The 19674-nt window shown below is 50.4% G+C and overlaps 1 protein-coding gene across 1 annotated transcript in view; it reads left to right on the forward strand.

The window, feature by feature from the left end:
* Positions 1-8681, forward strand: part of Mxra5 (matrix remodeling associated 5) — a 28669-nt gene extending 19988 nt beyond the window's left edge. Inside the window, exons 6-7 of the mRNA XM_046443352.2 lie at positions 981-1881; positions 5749-8681. Of these exons, the coding sequence (XP_046299308.1) occupies positions 981-1881; positions 5749-7666 (2819 nt within the window). The 3' untranslated portion in view covers positions 7667-8681. The remainder of the gene's footprint in view (positions 1-980; positions 1882-5748) is intronic.
* Positions 8682-19674: the final 10993 nt, after the last annotated feature.

Here is a 19674-nt window from a genome sequence, read left to right on the forward strand (position 1 = left end):
CAGGTGGGGTGTGGCTGGAGAAGGGGGTCCCTGGGCTGTGCCTTTGGGGGTCTCTGTCCTGTCCCTGGTGAGCAGAGCTCTCTCTGCTCCCTGGTGCCCTGTCCTGAGCTGCTCTCCTCCTCCAGGCCCTGCCGCCATTTTGTTCTGCCTCCCCTTGGGCCAGAGCCATGGAGTCGGCCGAACACGGACTGACCTTCAGAAACCATGAGCCCAAATAGACTTTTCCTCTAAAATTGTTGTGATCACAGTGACAAAAAATCTGGCTGGACACCCCACGCCCTTTCCTCTGGCCCTGGTGACCACCTTTCTACTCTCTGCCTCTGAATTCAGCTTTTGTAGCTAGATCCCCCCGTGAGTGAGACCAGGTGATTTTTGTCCCTCTATACTGGGCTCATTTGCTTTCATATCCTGCTAGTTGATCTGTGCTGTTGGAAAGGGCAGGATCTCCATCCTAGCAAAGCCGGAATGGATGCCCTGGTGCCCCCAAGACACTTTTTCTTATCCATTCCCCCTTTGATGGACACTTAGGTTGCTTCCATATCTTGGTGACTGTGAATGGCACTGCTATGAAGATTGGGGTGCAGATATCTCTCCCTACACTGATTCCCTTGTCTATGGACATACCCTCAGGGGTGTGATGGTTGGAGCCCAAGACCCTAGCATTATTTTTTTTTTTTCACCTTGAAGGAACCTCTGGCCTGTTTTCCTTGGTGTTTGTGGTGGACATTCCAATCCCCAGCCATGGGCACAGAATCCCTTCCTGATTCTTGGTGACCCTGTTCTATCAGGTGCCACTGTGACACCTCCGTGTGATCCAATGTGCATTCCTTTCGTGGATAGTGACATCTTTGCACATTTCCTTCCGCAGTTTGGGGCTTCAAGAGGAGGACACCCTGACCAAGCCCTGGTGGTTGCTGGGTTTTTAGGGAAATCGGTGCATTTGGGGCCGAGACCTAACCGTGTTCTTTCATGTTGGCCAGGAGCGCTCATGACGCCCAACACCCGGATTCAAAGGTTTGAGGTCCTCGCTAACGGCACCTTGGTCATCCGGAGGGTTCAGACTCAGGACCGGGGTCAGTACATGTGCACGGCCAGCAACCTGCATGGAGTGGACAAGATGGTGGTGGCGCTGGCGGTCACCGTGCAACAGCCCCAGATGCTTGCTTCGCGCTACCAGGACGTCACCGTGTACCTGGGAGACACCATCGCCATGGAGTGCCTAGCCAAGGGCACCCCGCTCCCCCAGATCTCCTGGATCTTCCCGGACAGGAGGGTGTGGCACGCCGTGTCCCCCGTGGAGGGACGAATCACCCTGCACGAGAACCGGACCCTGTCCATCAAAGACGCCTCCTTCTCGGATAGGGGCGTGTACAAGTGCGTGGCCAGCAACGCGGCGGGCGCCGACAGCCTGGCCATCCGCCTGCACGTGGCCGCGCTGCCCCCGGTCATCCATCAGGACAAGGCCGAGAACATCTCGCTGCCCCCGGGGCTGAGCATCCACATCCACTGCTCGGCCCGGGCCGCGCCCCCGCCCACGGTGCGCTGGCTCCTCTCGGACGGCTCCCAGGTGCGCCCCTCGCAGTTCGTCCGCGGGAACCTCTTCGTCTTCCCCAACGGGACGCTCTACATCCGCAACCTGGCGCCCAAGGACAGCGGGCGCTACGAGTGCGTGGCCGCCAACCTGGTGGGCACCGCGCGCAGGACCGTGCAGCTGACCGTGCAGCGCGCCGCCGCCAACGCGCGCATCACGGGCACCTCGCCCCGGAGGACCGATGTCCGGTACGGGGGGACCCTGCGGCTGGACTGCAGCGCCTCGGGGGACCCCTGGCCGCGCATCCTCTGGAGGCTGCCGTCCAAGCGCATGATCGACGCGCTCTTCAGGTAGGGGCTCCCCCGGATCCCGGGGCATCCCTGGGCCCTGCGCTCGGCCTGCGTGTTGGGGACGGACTTGGTGACCCAAAGGGGCAGGAATCCGTGTCCACCATGAGGACGCTTAGGCACTGGGCCCTGAGTGCCCTCGTCCACACACAGAGGTCTGTGTGCTCTCCACCTCCTGGTGCCCAGCACAGCCCACCCAGAGAACCCCCAGCCCCAGAGGCCCCCAGTGCAGAGCAGATCTGCAGGACAGACTGTCTACCTGTCTAGCTGCCATCTGTCTGTCTACCTATCGTCTGTCATCTACCACATCTATCTAGGTGATTGTCACTTTGAGATGGAGTTGCTCCTGGCTCCTGGTGTGTGGGGCCCAGAGAGGCTGCTCCACCTCCTGCAGCACACAGCACAGCCCACCCCAGAGCACCCCCAGCCCCAGAGGCCCACAGTGCAGAGGAGACCTGCAGGACTATTATCCATCCACCCAGCTGTCACCTGTCCATCTACCAATCTATCTGTCAATCATCTGTCCATCCTGTCTATCACCTATCTATCTATCCATGTATCTATCTATCTGTCTATCATCTACCAATTCTGTCTGTCCATCTATCTCTCTGTCATCTACCCATCCTGTCTGTCCAGGTGGCTCTCTCACCCTGGGTGGGGCTGCTCCTGGCTCCTGGTGTGTGGGGCCCAGAGAGGCTGCTCCACCTCCTGCAGCGCACAGCACAGCCCACCCCAGAGAGCCCCCAGCCCCAGAGGCCCCTAGTGCCGAGGAGACCTGCAGGACAGAGTCTCTGTCCATCATCTGTCTACCGTCTAAACTCTTTTCTACCTACCCACCTATTATCTACCCCCTGTCTGTCTAGCCATCTTTTATCCTATAATCCATCCTATTATCTATCTATTCATCTATCTATCATGTGTCAATCTGTCACCAATTAATGCCCCAATCCATCACCTATCAATAGTCCATCATCTATCTTCTATGTCCTGTCTCTTGATGACCCACCAGTTTAATATCCATTATATCACTTACTGATGGCCACCGTCCTCACTGGAAAATTATGTCGTGCCACCCCCCCCCCCCCCCCCGGGGACACGCAGGAGTGTGGAGACCTTTCTGGTGTCTCCCTGGAGGATCAATGTGCTCCTGGCTCCCGGTGGCTGGGGACCCGGGATGCCGCTGCTGTCTAGGCTGGGTGCCGGGGTGTCCCCCACCACCGCGATGCACCCATGTGTAGATGCTCGTGTGCGAAAGCCCAGGCCCAGGTCTGTTTCATACGACTCTCAAGAAACAGAAGACACGTTGGAGGAGCAGGAAATTAGGGAGAAGCTTCATCCTGCTCCTGCAGAGGAGGAGGAGGAGGAGGAAGGCGTGTGTGTGTGCGTGTGTGTGTGTGTGTGTGTCTGTCTGTGTCTTGCATCTGCACAGGCGAAAGCCTGGGCACTGGGTTTCCAGGTCCCTTGTGCACCCTGGGGCCCTCCAGGACCCTCCCAGTGCAGGGACGAGGCTCAGCCCCTCTGCCCCCCTGCGCTTCCCACCCCAGGCAGCCGGGCGGTGCCGGCCCGTCTTGCACAATCCCTGCAAAACTCCACGTATCCGGTTTTCCCTGGAATCCCTTCCAGCCCAGCAGATGCCTGGCCCCGGGCAGCGTTGAAACATGGACAGCTCAGGAATGCGGATCCTGCCGGCGGCTGGCTGGCTGGCTGGCGAGTGCTTCTCTCAGGGTGTCCCCGTGAACCCGGATCCCGTAAATCACTCGCTCTCTGAGGCTTCCTTCTTACTAATCCCGGCTAATTACACTCTGAGACGTGAGCACGGAAGCCCCTTTGTGACAGGAATTCATCTATCACGGAGCGGGCTCCTTGGCCGGCCGGCAGCTTGGGAGTTCTTTACAGATGCAGAGAGGCCCGGGCATTGTTTAAAACATACAGATTCTCGGAATGTCCCTGCAGAGGCCAAATCCCTGGGGTCGGGCAGCCCCGGTGCATGCTTCAGGTTTGCTGTCCGGATTGCACCCCAAGTTGGGGATCATTGCTACAGAAGCTCCCTAGGCTCAGAAATGCTGGCTGCCCTACGAAATTTTGGATGCAAACTTGTTTCAATGCATAAGAAAATGTGTCCCCCCTCACACCCCGCCCTGTTATTCTCAGACCAGTTACCAAGTCTGTGGCTTGATGGACACAAACAGACCAAACCACACAGTTTAACTGGTCAACGTCAGTGCTTGCTTTTATTAACAATGATCAAGCCTGGTGCAGAGGCTCATGCCTGTCATCCCAGAGGCTCTGGAGGCTAAGGCAGGAGGATTGAAAGTTCAAAGCCAGCCTCAGCCAAAGGGAGGCCCTAAACAGCTCAGGGAGACCCTGTCTCTAAATAAAATGCAAAATAGGGCTGGGGACGGGGCTCAGGGGTCGAGTCCATCTGAGTTCAATCCGAGGTACCAAGAAAAAAGAAAATAAGTCTGTATCTATCAATCATCCATCTTCATATATAGAGACTCTATGTTTTATATATGTATATATATATATATATATATATATATATATATATATATATTCTGCATATATACAAATATATTTTGCATTCTGCTTATATTATACATATTCTGCAAGCAGAATATATACAGATGATCCATGCATCTCTCTTTCTCTCTCTATACATGTATTTTTAATGTTCAGATTTTTTTGCATGTGTGTGTGTGCATGTGTGTGTGTATTTAAAACTCTGTGACACAACCCTAGATGTTCCATCAGAATGGAGCCATGTGTAGGAACTACTAAGGGACTGGAATCCAAGGATAAGCAGCTTCTATAGGCTCCCGCTAGAAAGCAGGAGGCATTGAGATTTCCAAAGGGCAAGTCTGAAGACAAAACTTTGCACCCTGATGCAGACATTTGATCACACACACACACACACACACACACACACACACTACAGAGCAGGAGTCGGATCACATTCCACACCCTTGAATCTGCAGCCAGGACAGCCCAAGGTCAGACATGCAGGGAATTCCTGTGTGTGGTAAATCGTCCACCTCTGGACGCCAACCCCTGGATGCTGCAGAAATCCATGGGGCTCCGTACAGGCAGCTGCATGTCCCGATCCGTCTCTGAACCGACCTTTTCTGGGAATCTGGACTTTTCTTGCAGGTTGTCAAAGTCCTCGGGGTGGCCTTGTTGCAAATGGGATCCTTTGGATTCCCCAGAATCTGGTCAAAGGTCTCTTTTGTTATCTTTGACTTCATTTATTTAAACTTTCTCACTTTTTATCTTGGTGTAGTAGCTAAGTGTAGGTTAGTTTCCTTCACTCTTTTGAAGAAAAAAAAGAAAAAAGAAACTTCCTTTTGTTGATTCTTTGTATTTTTTCTTTTTTTAAAGCAAGGAGAGAGTGAGTGTGTGGGGGAGAAGATGACTCATGTGTTACAGTTACAGTTGGATAAGTTTAGAGACAGGGTCTTGCTAAGTTGCTTAGGGCCTGGCTAGGTTGCTGAGGCTGGCCTCCTACTTTCAATCCTCCTGCCTCGGCCTCCCAAGCCACTGGTATTACAGGCCTGCACCACCCAGGTTCAGGCTTTGGTTTTAATTGACCCACAACAATTGCACATATCTATGAGCCATCCTGGGACGGTTGTTCAAGATGTGCAGTGCTCAATTTGAGGGTGATCAGCATCTCCAACACCTCCTACCATATCTTGGTGTTGGAATGATGGGACACCTTCCCTTTTTGGACATAGGTGATAAATGATGGTGAGCCAAATTCACCCTATGGAATCCACCCATTTCTGTGTTCTTTCTTGGCACCTAAAGCCGGGGGGGGGGGGGGGATTCTGCCAGACGGACCCCTGACTCTTTTCTCTTCTTGTCCCTCAGCTTTGACGCCCGGGTGAAGGTGTTCACCAACGGGACCCTGGTGGTGAAGTCGGTGACCGACAAAGACGCGGGCGATTACCTGTGCGTGGCCCGCAATAAGGTGGGGGACGACTATGTGGTGCTCCAGGTGAACGTGGAGATGAAGCCCGCCAAGATCGAGCACAAGGAAGAAAATGACCACCGCGTCTTGTACGGGGGCGACCTCAAGGTGGACTGCGTGGCCACGGGGCTGCCCAACCCCGAGATCTCGTGGAGCCTGCCGGACGGCAGCCTGGTCCACTCCCTGATGCAGTCGGACGACAGCGGGGCGCGCACCAAGCGCTACGTGGTCTTCCACAACGGCACGCTCTACTTCAACGAGGTGGGCCCGCGCGAGGAGGGGGACTACACGTGCGTCGCCGAGAACCAGGTGGGCAAGGACGAGATGCGAGTGCGCGTCCAGGTGGTGGCCGAGCCCGCGGCCATCCGGAACAAGACCCACTCGGTGGTGCAGGTGGCTTACGGAGAGGTGGCCACCGTGGCTTGCGAAGCCAAGGGGGAGCCCGTGCCCAAGGTCACTTGGTTCTCTCCAGCCCACCGGCCGATCCCCGCGTCGTCGTCGTCACCGGACAAGTACCAGGTCTATGAGGACGGGACGCTCCTCATCCACAAGGCGCAGCGCTCGGACAGCGGGAACTACACCTGCCTGGTCCGGAACAGCGCCGGCGAGGACAGGAAAACGGTGTGGGTCCAGGTGCACGTGCAGCCCCCCAGGATCAACGGCCACCCCAGCGCCCTCACCACGGTCCGGGAGGTGGCCACCGCCGGCAGCCGGAAACTGCTGGACTGCCAAGCCCGGGGCATCCCGTCGCCCAGGGTGCTGTGGGCCTTCCCAGAGGGCGTCATCCTGCCCGCGCCCTACTACGGAAACAGGGTCACCGTCCACCGCAACGGCTCCCTGGACATCAGGAGCGTGAGGAAGACGGACTCGGTGCAGCTGGTGTGCATCGCGCGCAACGAGGGCGGAGAAGCCAGGCTCAGCGTGCAGCTCACGGTCCTGGAGCCCCTGGAGAAGCCCGTCTTCCACGACCCGGTCAGCGAGAAGATCACGGCCATGGCCGGCCACACCATCAGCCTCAACTGCTCGGCCTCGGGGACCCCGCCGCCCACGCTGCTGTGGGTCCTGCCCAACGGCACGGAGCTCCCGAGCGGCCAGCAGCTGCAGCGATTCTACCACAAGCGCGACGGCATGCTGCACATCAGCGGCCTGGCCTCGGTGGACGCCGGGGCGTACCGCTGCGTGGCGCGCAACGCCGCCGGCCACACCGAGAGGCTGGTGTCGCTCAAGGTGGGGCTGAAACCCGAACCGAGCAAGCAGTACCACAACCTGGTGAGCATCATCAACGGGGAGAACCTGCAGCTCCCCTGCGCCCCTCCTGGGGCCGGCCGGGGCCGCTTCTCGTGGACGCTCCCCAATGGAATGGCTCTGGAGGGTCCCCAAGACCTGGGACGCGTCTCCGTCTCGGAAAACGGCAGCCTCACGGTGCGCGAGGCCTCGGTGTTTGACAGGGGCACCTACGTGTGCAGGGTGGAGAGCCCGTACGGCTCGTCGGTGGTCAGCACCCCGGTCATCGTGATCGCCTACCCGCCGCGCATCACCAGCGAGCCGGTGCCGGTGGTCTACACCCGCCCGGGGAACACGGTGAAGATGAACTGCTTGGCCATGGGCATTCCCAAAGCTGAGATCACGTGGGAGCTCCCGGACAAGTCACAGCTGACCGCCGGGGCCCAGGCCCGTCTCTACGGGAACAGGTACCTTCATCCCCAGGGATCGCTGTCCATTCAGCGCACCACCCAGAGGGACGCCGGCTTCTACAAGTGCACCGCCAGGAACATCCTGGGCACGGACTCCAAAACCACGTACGTCCATGTCTACTGACCATCTCCGCAGGACGCACGTGGGCGGCCGCTGCTCACTGGGAGGTGAGACCCGGAGGTGAGACCCAGAGGTCATTGGTAAGGAAATTCAGGGCGTAAGGATTGGAGCTCGGGAAGGCGTCGCACCAGGGCACTTTGGTCCCCGTGGGGTTCAAGGTGAGGCTGACCTTGACCTAGCTTCCTTGGCCAAAAGAAGCGCTGATACCCCCAGCAAGGAGGACCCGGATTGTCTTGCTATCCCTGTGAAAACATGATCACCTGGTGAATTCTCAGCCGTGTTTTTTTTTTCACAGGATGGAACATTCTAGAAATTTCTGTTGCTTCAGAATTCCCGCGTGTCCCTTAAAGGGCTCAGAGCCAGACAGGGTCAGTGCCTTTGTTTTTAAATCTCTGGTTTCATATGCACACCATGTCAGATGTAAAGACTTTTCTCTGGAAATATCTATACTGTTATAAATATAAATATTAAAAAAAATTGTTTTCTTCCCCCTTCAGACGATGAGAGTAGAAAGAGAGAGACTTTCTAGCTCATTAAAACATAATAAATTATTGGTCTTTACAAGACTCGGGTACATTAGAGCAGACATGGAAATGCCATTCAACACCAATTTCTCCCCGGGCCGCCTTCCGGAACCCTACATTGGTGGTGAGTGGGGGTGGTGGTGGTTGGTGGGGGTGGAGGCTGGGATATTAAATTTCGTTGCATGTAAAATTCAGCTTGAAAGCTGTCCTTGGGTGATGTAAACAGGAGCCAAAGGAAAAGAGGAATCCAGGCCCCCATAGAAGGGCACCGCAGAGTCTTCTAAAAATAAATAGTAAAATGTAAAAAGCCACCAGACTGTTCTGCAGTGCCTTACCTGTCAATCAAGTCCAACCAGCTGCCCACCCCCCCCACACCCCTGCCAAGGTCAGGAGGCACTGATGGAGGTCAGGAGAGCTGCTATCCCCATGACTGCTTTATTGTATTTTTAAGGTCCATATGCTGTACATTTGACAATAAAGTGATATTTTCCAAAGACCTGGGCTGTGAGTTTTGCAAGAGCCAATGAATCGGGGGCTCAATCAGACCTTTTGGGGGAAAAAAACCTGCTTTAATGAATTGCATTTCAGCTATTCTCTGTAAGTTTTTAGACAGGGAAGGAGACCGGAATTTTTGCTTTGTTTGCAAAAATTCTTCTTCTTTCTCTCAAAAGACACATCTACATGTCTTGGCATTCCTGAAGTAGGAAAATCTCTCATTCCTTTGCTTCTTCGGAGAGACTCTCATTCTTTGGAATTCTCTGGGGAGGGAGAAAAACAGCAAACTTAAGATAAATCCTCGGGAAGAAGGTACCGGGGGCCCGTCGGGTCGGCATTTTGGCAAGCACACGTCTGCCAAATGCTGAACCGTTTCCGTCCCTGCATGGAAAGAATGCTTGCTTCTCCTTCACGAGTCTGTGGGAAGCACAGAGGTATCTCTCGTTTATTCATTAATACGTGGGTTTTGTTGAAGACCTAATGAGGGGCAAGGAACAGGACAGGCACCTGGGGAGGAAATGGATCCTGTCTGAAGGATTGGTGCTCCCAAGGGAGGACTCTGGGGCTGGGGGTGCTCTGGGGTGGGCTGTGCTGTGCACTGCAGGGTGTGGAGCAGCCTCTCTGGGCTGCACCCACCAGGTGCCAGGAGCAGCCCCACCCAGGTTGGGACAGACACCTACACATTGGCAGATGACAGACAGAGGCTTGCTGAACAGATAAAGAGGACAGAGAGTTCCTACTGTGTGATGAACTCCCATTCCCTGAGCTAGTCTGGGTGCACGTAGCTACAGCGAACAAACACAGATACTTAACAATCCGCGGTGGAGCTGGATAAGTGAGAGTCACTGGGCAGCTTGTGACTCAGCCACATCAAAAAGCATCAGAACCAGTTTCCCCAGAATAAGGACGCGGGAGCTCTGAGCTGCTCCCTCAGTGCAATCACTTAAGCATGCACCATATATATTCATATTTTTTTTCCAAAAAAAAAAAAAAAAAAACATCCTAACTGAAAGAAACACGTTCTTTCCTCCCTCCAAAGGGCTAACTTCTACCATCTGGGGTTGGAGCTTGTAAATCTGTGTGCACAAGCAGAATCCTGAGCTTGCACTCCATTGCCACTATTTATGGCTCCCAGATCCTCACTGGAAAGCCAAATTATAACCAGGCTCTGTGATCCAGCTTGCAAAAGCAGACGCAGCTATTGTGGACGGGGTGGACGCTGGACCCGGGGAGGGAGCTCCCCACCCCGCAACCCAATGCAATGCGAAGGGCCCTGCAGCCACGAGAGACTTCCTGCACTCCTGTCTGTGCAGGCTCAAGTCTCCTGGGCGTGGTGATCCCATCACCGGCTCAACATGGCCCTGGCAGGTTGGCGTCCTGACTTGCTGCACTGGTAAGTAGCACCTCACACCAGGTGGAGCAAAGCCCACAGGTGGACTTCAGCCACCCCAGGGGCTGGCTCTAGCCTCCTTTCTTATAGGGACTTCTCTGCTGGAATGTTGTTAGGACATGGATCATCGGGGCTTCCTGTGGGTTCACCTTCTGCTGGTCACCTGCAGAGACGGAAGGACCCTCACATCCTGCCGTGTTCCTGGGGCTGCGGTAATAGGTGACCATACACTCGAAGCCTCCAATTAATTGAAATTTATTATCTCTCTGCTCCAGTGGCCCAAATGTGAGATCCAGCTGTCCACGGGCTCCAGGGGGCTTCTCCTGCCTGTCCAGCTCCTGGGCTCCAGGTGGCCCTGGGCTGGTGGCCCCTCACTCCAGTCTCTGCCTCCTGTTGTGTCTCTTGCTAAAAGGAAAATCCCATTCAGTTCAGTAGCTCATTGGAGCAAACCAAAGCCAGACCAAGAAGAAAGCAAAATGTCCCAAACGCCAGTTGCCTATTGGGGCGGGTCCCGGAACCACAGCGCGTTCTGAGAGCTCCCGGCCACGATGGAACGTGACGGCTTCGGGAGACAACTTAATTGGCTTCCACTTCATCGCTGACTGCCTTGCAGAGCGTCCCGGGATTAAGGGGCGCTCAGCCACCGTGATTAATGGCCGGACCGCTGGTGTTTGGGACACACCCAGTGGCCTCCCACACATCTTTTCTATTCCGAGGACATCTGTCACTTCGATGTGCAGAACAACCTCTTCTGGAGAGCCATCCCGTGATTGCGCGTCACCCAAATAAGTTGACAGGGCGTGGATTCAGGGTGTTGGGTTGGGACACAGACATATTTGCAGGGGGGAATGCAATCCTACCTGCTACGCCAGCCGTGTTTCTGAGTGACCGATGGGTAGATGGTGGGTGTCCATTCCTGGGGGAATCTCAAGGGCCACCTTCCGCCATATTGGAGACAGTGCTCGCCGTGCAGAAATTGCAAGCTTGGGCATGCATTCATTGTATCTCGGTGCTTCTGCTATCGGATTGGTAAGCGAGGGGGTCACCATGCCAACAGAAAATGTGGTGCTCGCTCGGGATGCCAGGGTCCACTCCAAGCGGTCATCTCTCAGTCTCTTTGCTTGCAGGACCCTGCAAATATCAACATCCACAGGTGCTCAAGTCTCCCCTCCAAAACGGCCCAGGAACTGAACCGTCCCCCGCTCCGTGGACTTTATTGAAATTCAACCCTTTGTGGGTGACTTGTGCTACCTAACGCTGTAGAATTGCTATGCAAGCCCTCGCTGGACTCGGCTCTCCGGGGAATCACGGCACTAAAGGAAAATGTGCACATGTTCCGTGCAGATGAAAGACTCCCCCAGGATCAGAACCATCCATGTGCCCAGCTTTGGGGGACGGGGTGGAACTGCAAGCCACTGAGTAGCTGCAGACCCAGGAAGGCCACCCAGGCTCTGTTTCTCATCTGTCGAGTGCGGTTGGTGTCACCGTCCTGGCAGGATGATTGGGGAAACCGATGGAGTGTGGCAGTTCCCGTTATACCCCAGGGTGATGGTCAGTCAATGGCCAGTTGCATGGAAGGAAGTCGTCAGCCTACAGCCCAGGGGTGCGGGGGGATATTCCAAGCGGGCATGTGTTCCTGCACTTGGGGGCTCACACACAACCACGGGGATTGGTATTTATCTTAATTTTTTCTTTTTTGGTACCAGGGCTTGAACACAGGGGCACTCGACCCCTGAGCCCCCTCCCCAGCCCTATTTTGCATTTTATTTAGAGACAGGGTCTCCCTGAGTTGCTCAGGGCCTCACTTTGGCTGAGGCTGGTTTTGAACTTGCGATCCTCCTGCCTCAGCCTCCAGAGCCACTGGGATAACAGGCAGGTACCACCCTGCCTGGCTCTACGATATTTTTTGATTATGTAAAAGCCAAGACATCCAAGGCTGAGCGCTAACGTTGTCTCCAGTGGAAGGGGATTTCTGTAAGGGGTGGTATGCAAAGAGAAAAAATACCTGAGGCTCCTCACTAGGGCCGTGGGCACTCAGAAAGTGAGCTGGTGTCTCAGCTGGAGCTCAGAGGCTGCAGCTCAAGGTCAAATCCAAGGAGGCTCCCATGTCCCTTGTCCCATGTGTCCTCCACACTCCTGCTTGTCCCATGGCTGACCCCTGCTGGAAATAATTAACCCTTAAGTCCCCTCATCCCAGACAACCTATGACCACTTTGATCCCCAAATAGACCATGAAGAGGAACTGTTGAAATCCATATTATGTTTTTAGACATCTATCCCTTGGGGAAAAATAATAGATAAAGGATTAAAGTTGAATGCAACCATCATAATGAGTTCCAGCATGTATGCATGCTCCTTCATTGAAAATTAAATTAAATTTAAATTTTTAAAATGTTAATAACGGGTGACAAGGTGCTGAGTCTGAATCCCGATTGATACATTTTTGCATTTGATTCTCAAAGAATGAGAATGGAGCAAGGTCATAGACCCGCTGGGCATATTGGGAATCTGAGGCTTGTTGAGATGAAGCAAACAATATAAGGTAACTCACTCACCCACAGGAAGGGGATAAGGGGCCAACAGGACTCTTTTATCTCATCTTAATAGCTGTGCCTCGTTCCGGGAAATCTCCTAACCTCTGGTACTTCCCACTGGCAGCCCGTTGCACTGAAATTACCTGAAAAAAGGAAATAAATCCAATATCTGGGCTCCTCTCTCCTGCCCACACCCTAAGACTCACCCGCCCTGTGCAAAGTCACAAAGAATGGCTGATGTTTTGGGACCCCTCCCCTGGAAAAAATGAATAGCTTTCTTGTTCAATGGAATTCTTTGGCACAGTAGCACAGTGTTATAAATAGTATCATTCCTCCATAAAAAAAGAAAAAAAAAACCCACAGAATATAAATGGTATTGGAACAACTGTTTTGTCATTATTAGTCTTGGACAAGATAAATGAGAAATGATAGGAAACAGATGCTAGATAAATAGATGTACATATATAATGGATAAATGATTGGGGTAGATACATAGATGATGGATATATATATATATATATATATATATATATATATATATGTATATATATAAAACCTTATATAAATTAATATAAAATAACATACATATGATGTTATATGATATGCATGCTCATTTACAGTATATATGAATATAGTATATATATGCATATTTTAGTGTATTCAGTCTGAGCATTCCTTAATCTAAAATTCCAAATTCCTATCCAGGGCCCAAAATCCAAAACTTTTTCAAAGTCAACAGGGTGTCAACAAGTTTAAAACTCTTCTCTTGGCTTCATGTGATGGGTTACACTCCAAACACAGGCACAAAAAAATTAGCATATACTATGCCTTAGAGCTATGTGGAGGAGGTATGCGTGAGACATAAATGAATCTCACGTCCAGGCTTGGGACCCATCCCCAGGAGATCTCTTTGTGTTGTGCAAATCTTCCCAAATCTGAAGAAGTCCTAACTTAAAACTACTTAGCACCTTGCTGTTGTTGAGGCTGGTCTCCAACTCGCAATCCTCCTGCCTCAGCCTCCTGCACCACTGGGATTACAGGCGTGCACCTCTGCACCCAGCTCCAAGTTATATTTTCTCTCTTCCATAGCATCCTTCTGAGTTGTTCGTGCCTACACTTGGAATGCCACCTCTTCTCTCTGTTATTATATAATCTCCAAAAAATATAAAAGACTTTTAAACGTGATTATATATATATATATATATATATATATATATATATATATATATATATATATATACACACACACACACACACACACACACACACATACACACACGTATAGGTAGATTATATATATTATAAAACTTAGGAAAAAATTACAAACCCCAGATATGAATTTTTAAAAAAAAAATCTTAATTTTAACTTTCTGGAACAAGAAATATAATTGCCAAAAAAAAAAAATCAAAACAACCGCATCAATAGGGTTTTCTTATTCTTTCGTCCGACTCCTTATTTGTATTGAGACGCACAAGCAATGCCCTGCATCTCCGCCATATTGCAGAATGTAGAAGAGACTACATTTCCCAGGATCCCTTGCAACCAAGTTGGGCCACGTGGTAAATATCTACCAATGGGAAGCCACCCATAACTTTTATTCACCTACTATAGCCCTTGATCCATTTTTTTTCCCATCAGTTATTATTATTAATCTCCCACTGTGTCCAACTCATAAATCAAGCTTCATCACAGGGATGTGTATGTGGGAAAAGGCACCACATTTAGGGCTCGGTCCTGTCCAGGGTTTTCAGGCATCCAAAGGAGGTCTCCCCAGGGGATCAGGGCAGATGAGTGCAAATCAGCTCTTATTGCTGCAGAAATTATTATCACTTTCCTGATGCAATGATGCTGTCATTCAATTTTATGCATTGTACTTTGGCTTTGGAAAGCACTTGAACTCCTTTTCCAACTGTATGACAGAATCTTTGGCAAAATATCCCTATTCTCAATGAGAGGTCCAGGGCTCAGCGGGGGGACTCTGTGGCCAGCCCCAACCCTCTCCACCAGTGGCCACAGAGAAACACCGTCTGCCGTCCCGGCATCCGTCCCTGACATATTTTTTGCTGGATAATTAATCAAAATAAAACCTTAAAATTTTCTACCAAGCCTTCCTCACCGTCTGCAAACGTGTAGGTCCTCTTTGTCATTTAAGAGACTATTTTTTTTAAAGTCTATTTAAGTTTTTTTTTTTTTAAGAGGTCTGGAACAAAAATAGAAAATGATGCATTGTTATGGGAAACTGAATTCAACTTTCTGTCATGGGAAATAAAATAAATGTGGACCTGTGGCTCTTGGAAGGGAAACCCAAGGTTATTTTTCATTCGCGTCCAGAAACGTGAATTTTTAAGACGATAATGAAATGTAAGAAGGCTAAAAAACCTCAGGAGATTCCTTGTCCACCGCGAAAGCTCACGCTGTTCTTTATCATTATTTTTATTATTATTTGATGTTATGGGAGCGTTCGAGAAACCCATGAACATAATGCAATCATTTCATTTTTCGGCGGTGGGAATTGGTAGCTCTCCCCAAAAAAATGTGCCTCTGAGGTTAGTGTGTTCCCTTTTCGGTGCTTTTCTCTTTGCATAACAACAGCAGGTCCAGGGCTGTTTTAAACAGCTAAAGGAAGAGAAATGAAACGTCTTTCAGAGGGTCACCGGGAAAAAAAAAATCTTCTGTTGGGTTTCGTGGTTGTTGATATTGGAAACTCAGACTTTCCTCAAGTCCAGACTTAAACTCATAGGAAGAGAAAAAAAAAAAAAAATCTCCCCTGGCATTTATTTTCCTACAGAAGATTTTGCAATGGGGGATATTTCCAAATAAAGGAGAATGATCTTTCTTGAAGTGTTTCCTGCATGAATCCAGGCGGGGGCCCAAAGGCCACCCATCAGGAGACCAGGTGGCCGGAGGGACAGAGAGGAGCGGACTCTGGGAGGCAGATAAGCCTCCTCTTGGAAGCAAGAGCCCATTTGCAATGCATTCACACACACGGGTGGAACCCGACCAGGGTTCTGTAACAAGCCTTCCTTTCCTATTACAACGCCCATAAATATCAAGATACAGAAATAGAGGGGGAAAAAAGTTTAGAAACTGATTTGCAATCCCTTTGCTGAGCGCGAATGTTCTCAAGGTACTCAGCTTGACACTGGGTGTGAGGACGCTGTCGTTTTAGAGTGGTTCATCCATCAAACCCTCGGACTCGGGGTTCATTTTCTTTTCCATATTTTGTTTATCAGCCCAGGGTGGAGGGGGATGAAGAATTTAACCCTTCATCTTATCTGTGAAAATCCTGAGATGTCCAATGTTTGCAGTGCAGCCTATGACCCTAGCAAATGCTCGTGCAAACACATTTCCAAAGCCCTGCAAATAATAAAAATAATGATAATAATAATAATAATTTTGATTGACAGGTACCATACTGGTTTAGGAAAGTTGATACAACATCTCTCCCCCCAAAAATTGTGATCACTGAAGCAAATCCCACCTTGTTACCCCACCACAGTATCCTTGGGAGGCTGAGGCAGGAGGATGGAGAGTTCAAAGCCAGCCTCAGCAAAAGTGAGGCTGTAAGCAACTCCGGGAGACCCTGTCTCTAAATAAAATGCAAAATAGGGCTGGGGAGGAGCTTAGGGGTCCAGTAACCCTGAGTTCAATCCCCAGTACCAAACCCCCCACCAAATAAAAAAACATAGCATGGTATTAACAGATCTTCAATGAACATAAAACTTGGACAGTTTATAATCTTTTTTTTATTTTTGGCGTACTGAAACATTGACTCTTTGGAACTCTCTGGAACACACCCTGGGAGGTAAAGGTGCAATTTGCTTTTTTTTTTTAATGGTCCTAATTATTACAATAACCTAATGAAATGTCACCTTGGACGCTGTCACCTTGCAGGACATTCCGACTTCCCCATATATACAGAAATGGTTGTTTCCTGCCTGGATTTGCCTGTATGCAGTTCAGAGAAGCTATGTTTTATGTATTTTTTAACAACTTAGCAGAATCGATGGAGCCCATTCCATTGGGTACCTCCAATCATCAGACTCAGTCCCTTGGGGAGATTTGTGACGGACAGACTGGGACGCAGCATTGAGCGTGGAATTGGGAATTCATGCAAGGATTGCAGAGAATCCTCTAAAGGACCCTCTTTTCTCAAGACGTCCCCAGTTCCCCCCAAAGCGGTCCCCAGCGCTGCTTGTTTGGTTTCCAGATACATGATTCTCTCTGTGCGGCTGAGGGACTCCCACGGAAAAAGAAAATGAATGGTTTTCACATGGTTGAAAAAGAAACGAAAGAAAAAGCCGAGGTTGCAAGAATTCACCCTCTGACTTCCCACTGGGCCCGTGTGCTAAGCTTCTTGGAATTTTGTTTCTTCTGTGTGCATTTGGGGCTTTGGGCTGGTCAGCAGGAGGACTGGATAGGAACCGGCCTTTCTTTACCAAGTTTACGTTAGCTTCGGGCAGGAGTGTGCACCATTCACGCCGCATTTGATGAAATGTGAAGCCTGCATTTTTATGGACCGAGTTTCCTTTTCTCAGAGATGGACTTGGATCCGAAGTGGCAGCCATTGCTGTCCACTTGGGATAACGGGTTCCAGGAAACCCACCAGGATCTCAAAATCGGCAGATGTTCTGGTCCCTTATCTCAGATGGCACGCTCTTTGTGTCCAGTGGACACACATTCTCCATATACTTAAATCCTCTCTAGATTATCAAAGACAGCTACTGCAATGAGAATGTCATGCTATTGTAATTGCTCAGGGGATGATAACCAACAAAAGCTGCAAATATTGAGTACAGTTGCAATGGTTTCTTCCCAAAATCTTCCACCAGCCTCCACTGAACCCGCAGAGTGACAATATTAAAGATGGCGCACGGAGTAGATCAATCAATGTCCATTACTGATGTTCCAGTTTCATTCATTTAGACCTTCTCGTCGCTGGTGAATATCTAGCAGGGAAAATGACTTGCCCTTTGCTGAAAGACATGGGACAGAGAACTTTTGGCATGGTGGGATACCCACAGTGGGCTCTTTAGCAGAGGAAATTGGGAGACCCGTAAAGAGAGAACAAGGTTGGATTTGAAAATGGGTCCACAGAGAAGGTCACACAATTGTTGATGTGGTTTGCCTATGGTGGACAACTGGCTTGCACGATCACTCAAGGATCATTTTTTGCAAATGGCGGATAATTGGCTCAGACAAGCAGAGGATGAAGATCTTGCGAGATTTGGGGAAACCATGAAGAGTTCAATTTAGCTCGAAATGGCTGCCTGCGGTTCCAGGTGGAAAGATAAAAGTGCAGTGTGGCATTTTGGGTGACTGTTGGATGCCTGAGGGGAAATAGCAGTGTCAAGTCGAGTTTGAACCTGAGTGACTTAGCAAGGTGTCTTATTCCACCAAAGTTGGAGAGGCCAAGAGACAGAGCCCCGTTGTTAGATGTTGGACAGCAGGTATCAAGGCCAATAGTGAGAAGTAACCATTCCAGATGTGCATTCAGTATCCGGCTTGGGAATGAGTCCATAAAAAAAAATTAATCGTCCCTCCCATTATTTTAAACATTAGCTGTATGGACTGTTACACATTAACCAGGATGTGGGAAACAAACGTGATAAAGAGAAAAAAGGTTCGGTGATTAGGGCAAAATTCAAACTATAGCTGAGCACCCAGAGAACAGAGAGACATAGGGCAAAATTGTGGATTTTTGTTTGGATTTAAGCCTCCTAGGTTAACCCCGAGCTTGTTCTGATTGCACATTGGTGAAAGGTTTAATAAGCTTCCAATGAAACTTTCATGACTCGGTCCAAGATGTGGCGATCAAGCTCAATGAGAACAACCGGCTCTTTCTCTGCAACCCACTAAAATCTGCTCAGAGCACCCTCGGCCAGGGCCAAAGTCCCTACACACCTACCAAACCCGGTTGGTGACCGTTAAGGTCCCAGGTCAACTCCTTCTACGTGCATGGACCCAGCGATCCCAGGGTCCAGCCCAAGGCGAGACCCAGAAATGCCACCTACCTCCCACACCCACTTGCAAGAAAAAAAAAAACATCTTTTTTTTTTTTTTTTTTTTTTTTTTGCAAAAGCATGAAGAGAAATTCACTCTGAGCAACTGGGAATGACTCAGACATTCTGTCCACCACGGAAACCAGCGAGCGGAAGGCTGAAGCAGAGAATTGGGGAGGAAAAAAAAAATCCCACATTTATTTTGCAAAACTCAAGAATGGGTCAAAGGAGAGGGACACCCAGGGTGCAGGGTTTTCAGGACGCCCGGGGTGTTCCCGGTGCATGAGACGATCGTGATCCTGAACGTTGGACGGATGTCCTCACGGTGCACCGAGCAACTGGCGTCTGTCATGCAAAAGGCCAGAATAAATAAGCGAGCAAGCGAGCGAGCGAGGGCCTGTTGGGGCTGGGAGGATGGTTTCCATGCTCAGGGTGGAGTTCGCAAAAGCCTGGGCAACTCCAAGAGCTCTGTCTAAAGAGCCCTGCAGATTCCTGAGCGATGAATCACACAGGAGGCGGGATCCCAGGGAACACCAGACCTGGAGGAGAGCCTTGCAGTCTATTTTATTTTATTTTCCAAAAACCGTAACCATGGGAGCAAAAAAAAGAAAAGTCGGGGGTCAAGCAGAACAAGAAGTACTTGCATACGTTTTAGAAAGCCACCCCCCCCCCCGGAATTGTCTCCTGGTTTTACAGGGAGATTTATATGATGTGTAATAACAGTGCAAAGACACATGGCCCCCCGTGATAAAGGAACAGTTCACCAAAGTCATGCAACAGAGCTCAACGGGACAGAGATAAATGATACGGCGGGATGGGGAACGGAGGATGCTGAGATTGCAGCCCAAGGAGAGCATTAAGGAAAAAAAAAAATTCATCAGAACAACGTGTCTAAATACGAACGATGTCCATGCTGAAGAAATGCCTGAGACCCATCAGAGCGCTGTGAAATTTTGTAACACGTGATTTTGCAAATTCTACGGGTGCTGCAGGAACCCAGTTTTATGTTGCATGGTGAATAGAATCGTCTGTACTATTTCTCATTGGAAAATTGCAAGAATGGTA

The sequence above is a fragment of the Marmota monax genome, unplaced genomic scaffold (assembly GCF_021218885.2).
Source record: "Marmota monax isolate L192 unplaced genomic scaffold, Marmota_monax_Labrador192_F-V1.1 WCK01_AAM20220418_F8-fsc00168, whole genome shotgun sequence".
NCBI classification, from domain to species: Eukaryota; Metazoa; Chordata; class Mammalia; order Rodentia; family Sciuridae; genus Marmota; species Marmota monax.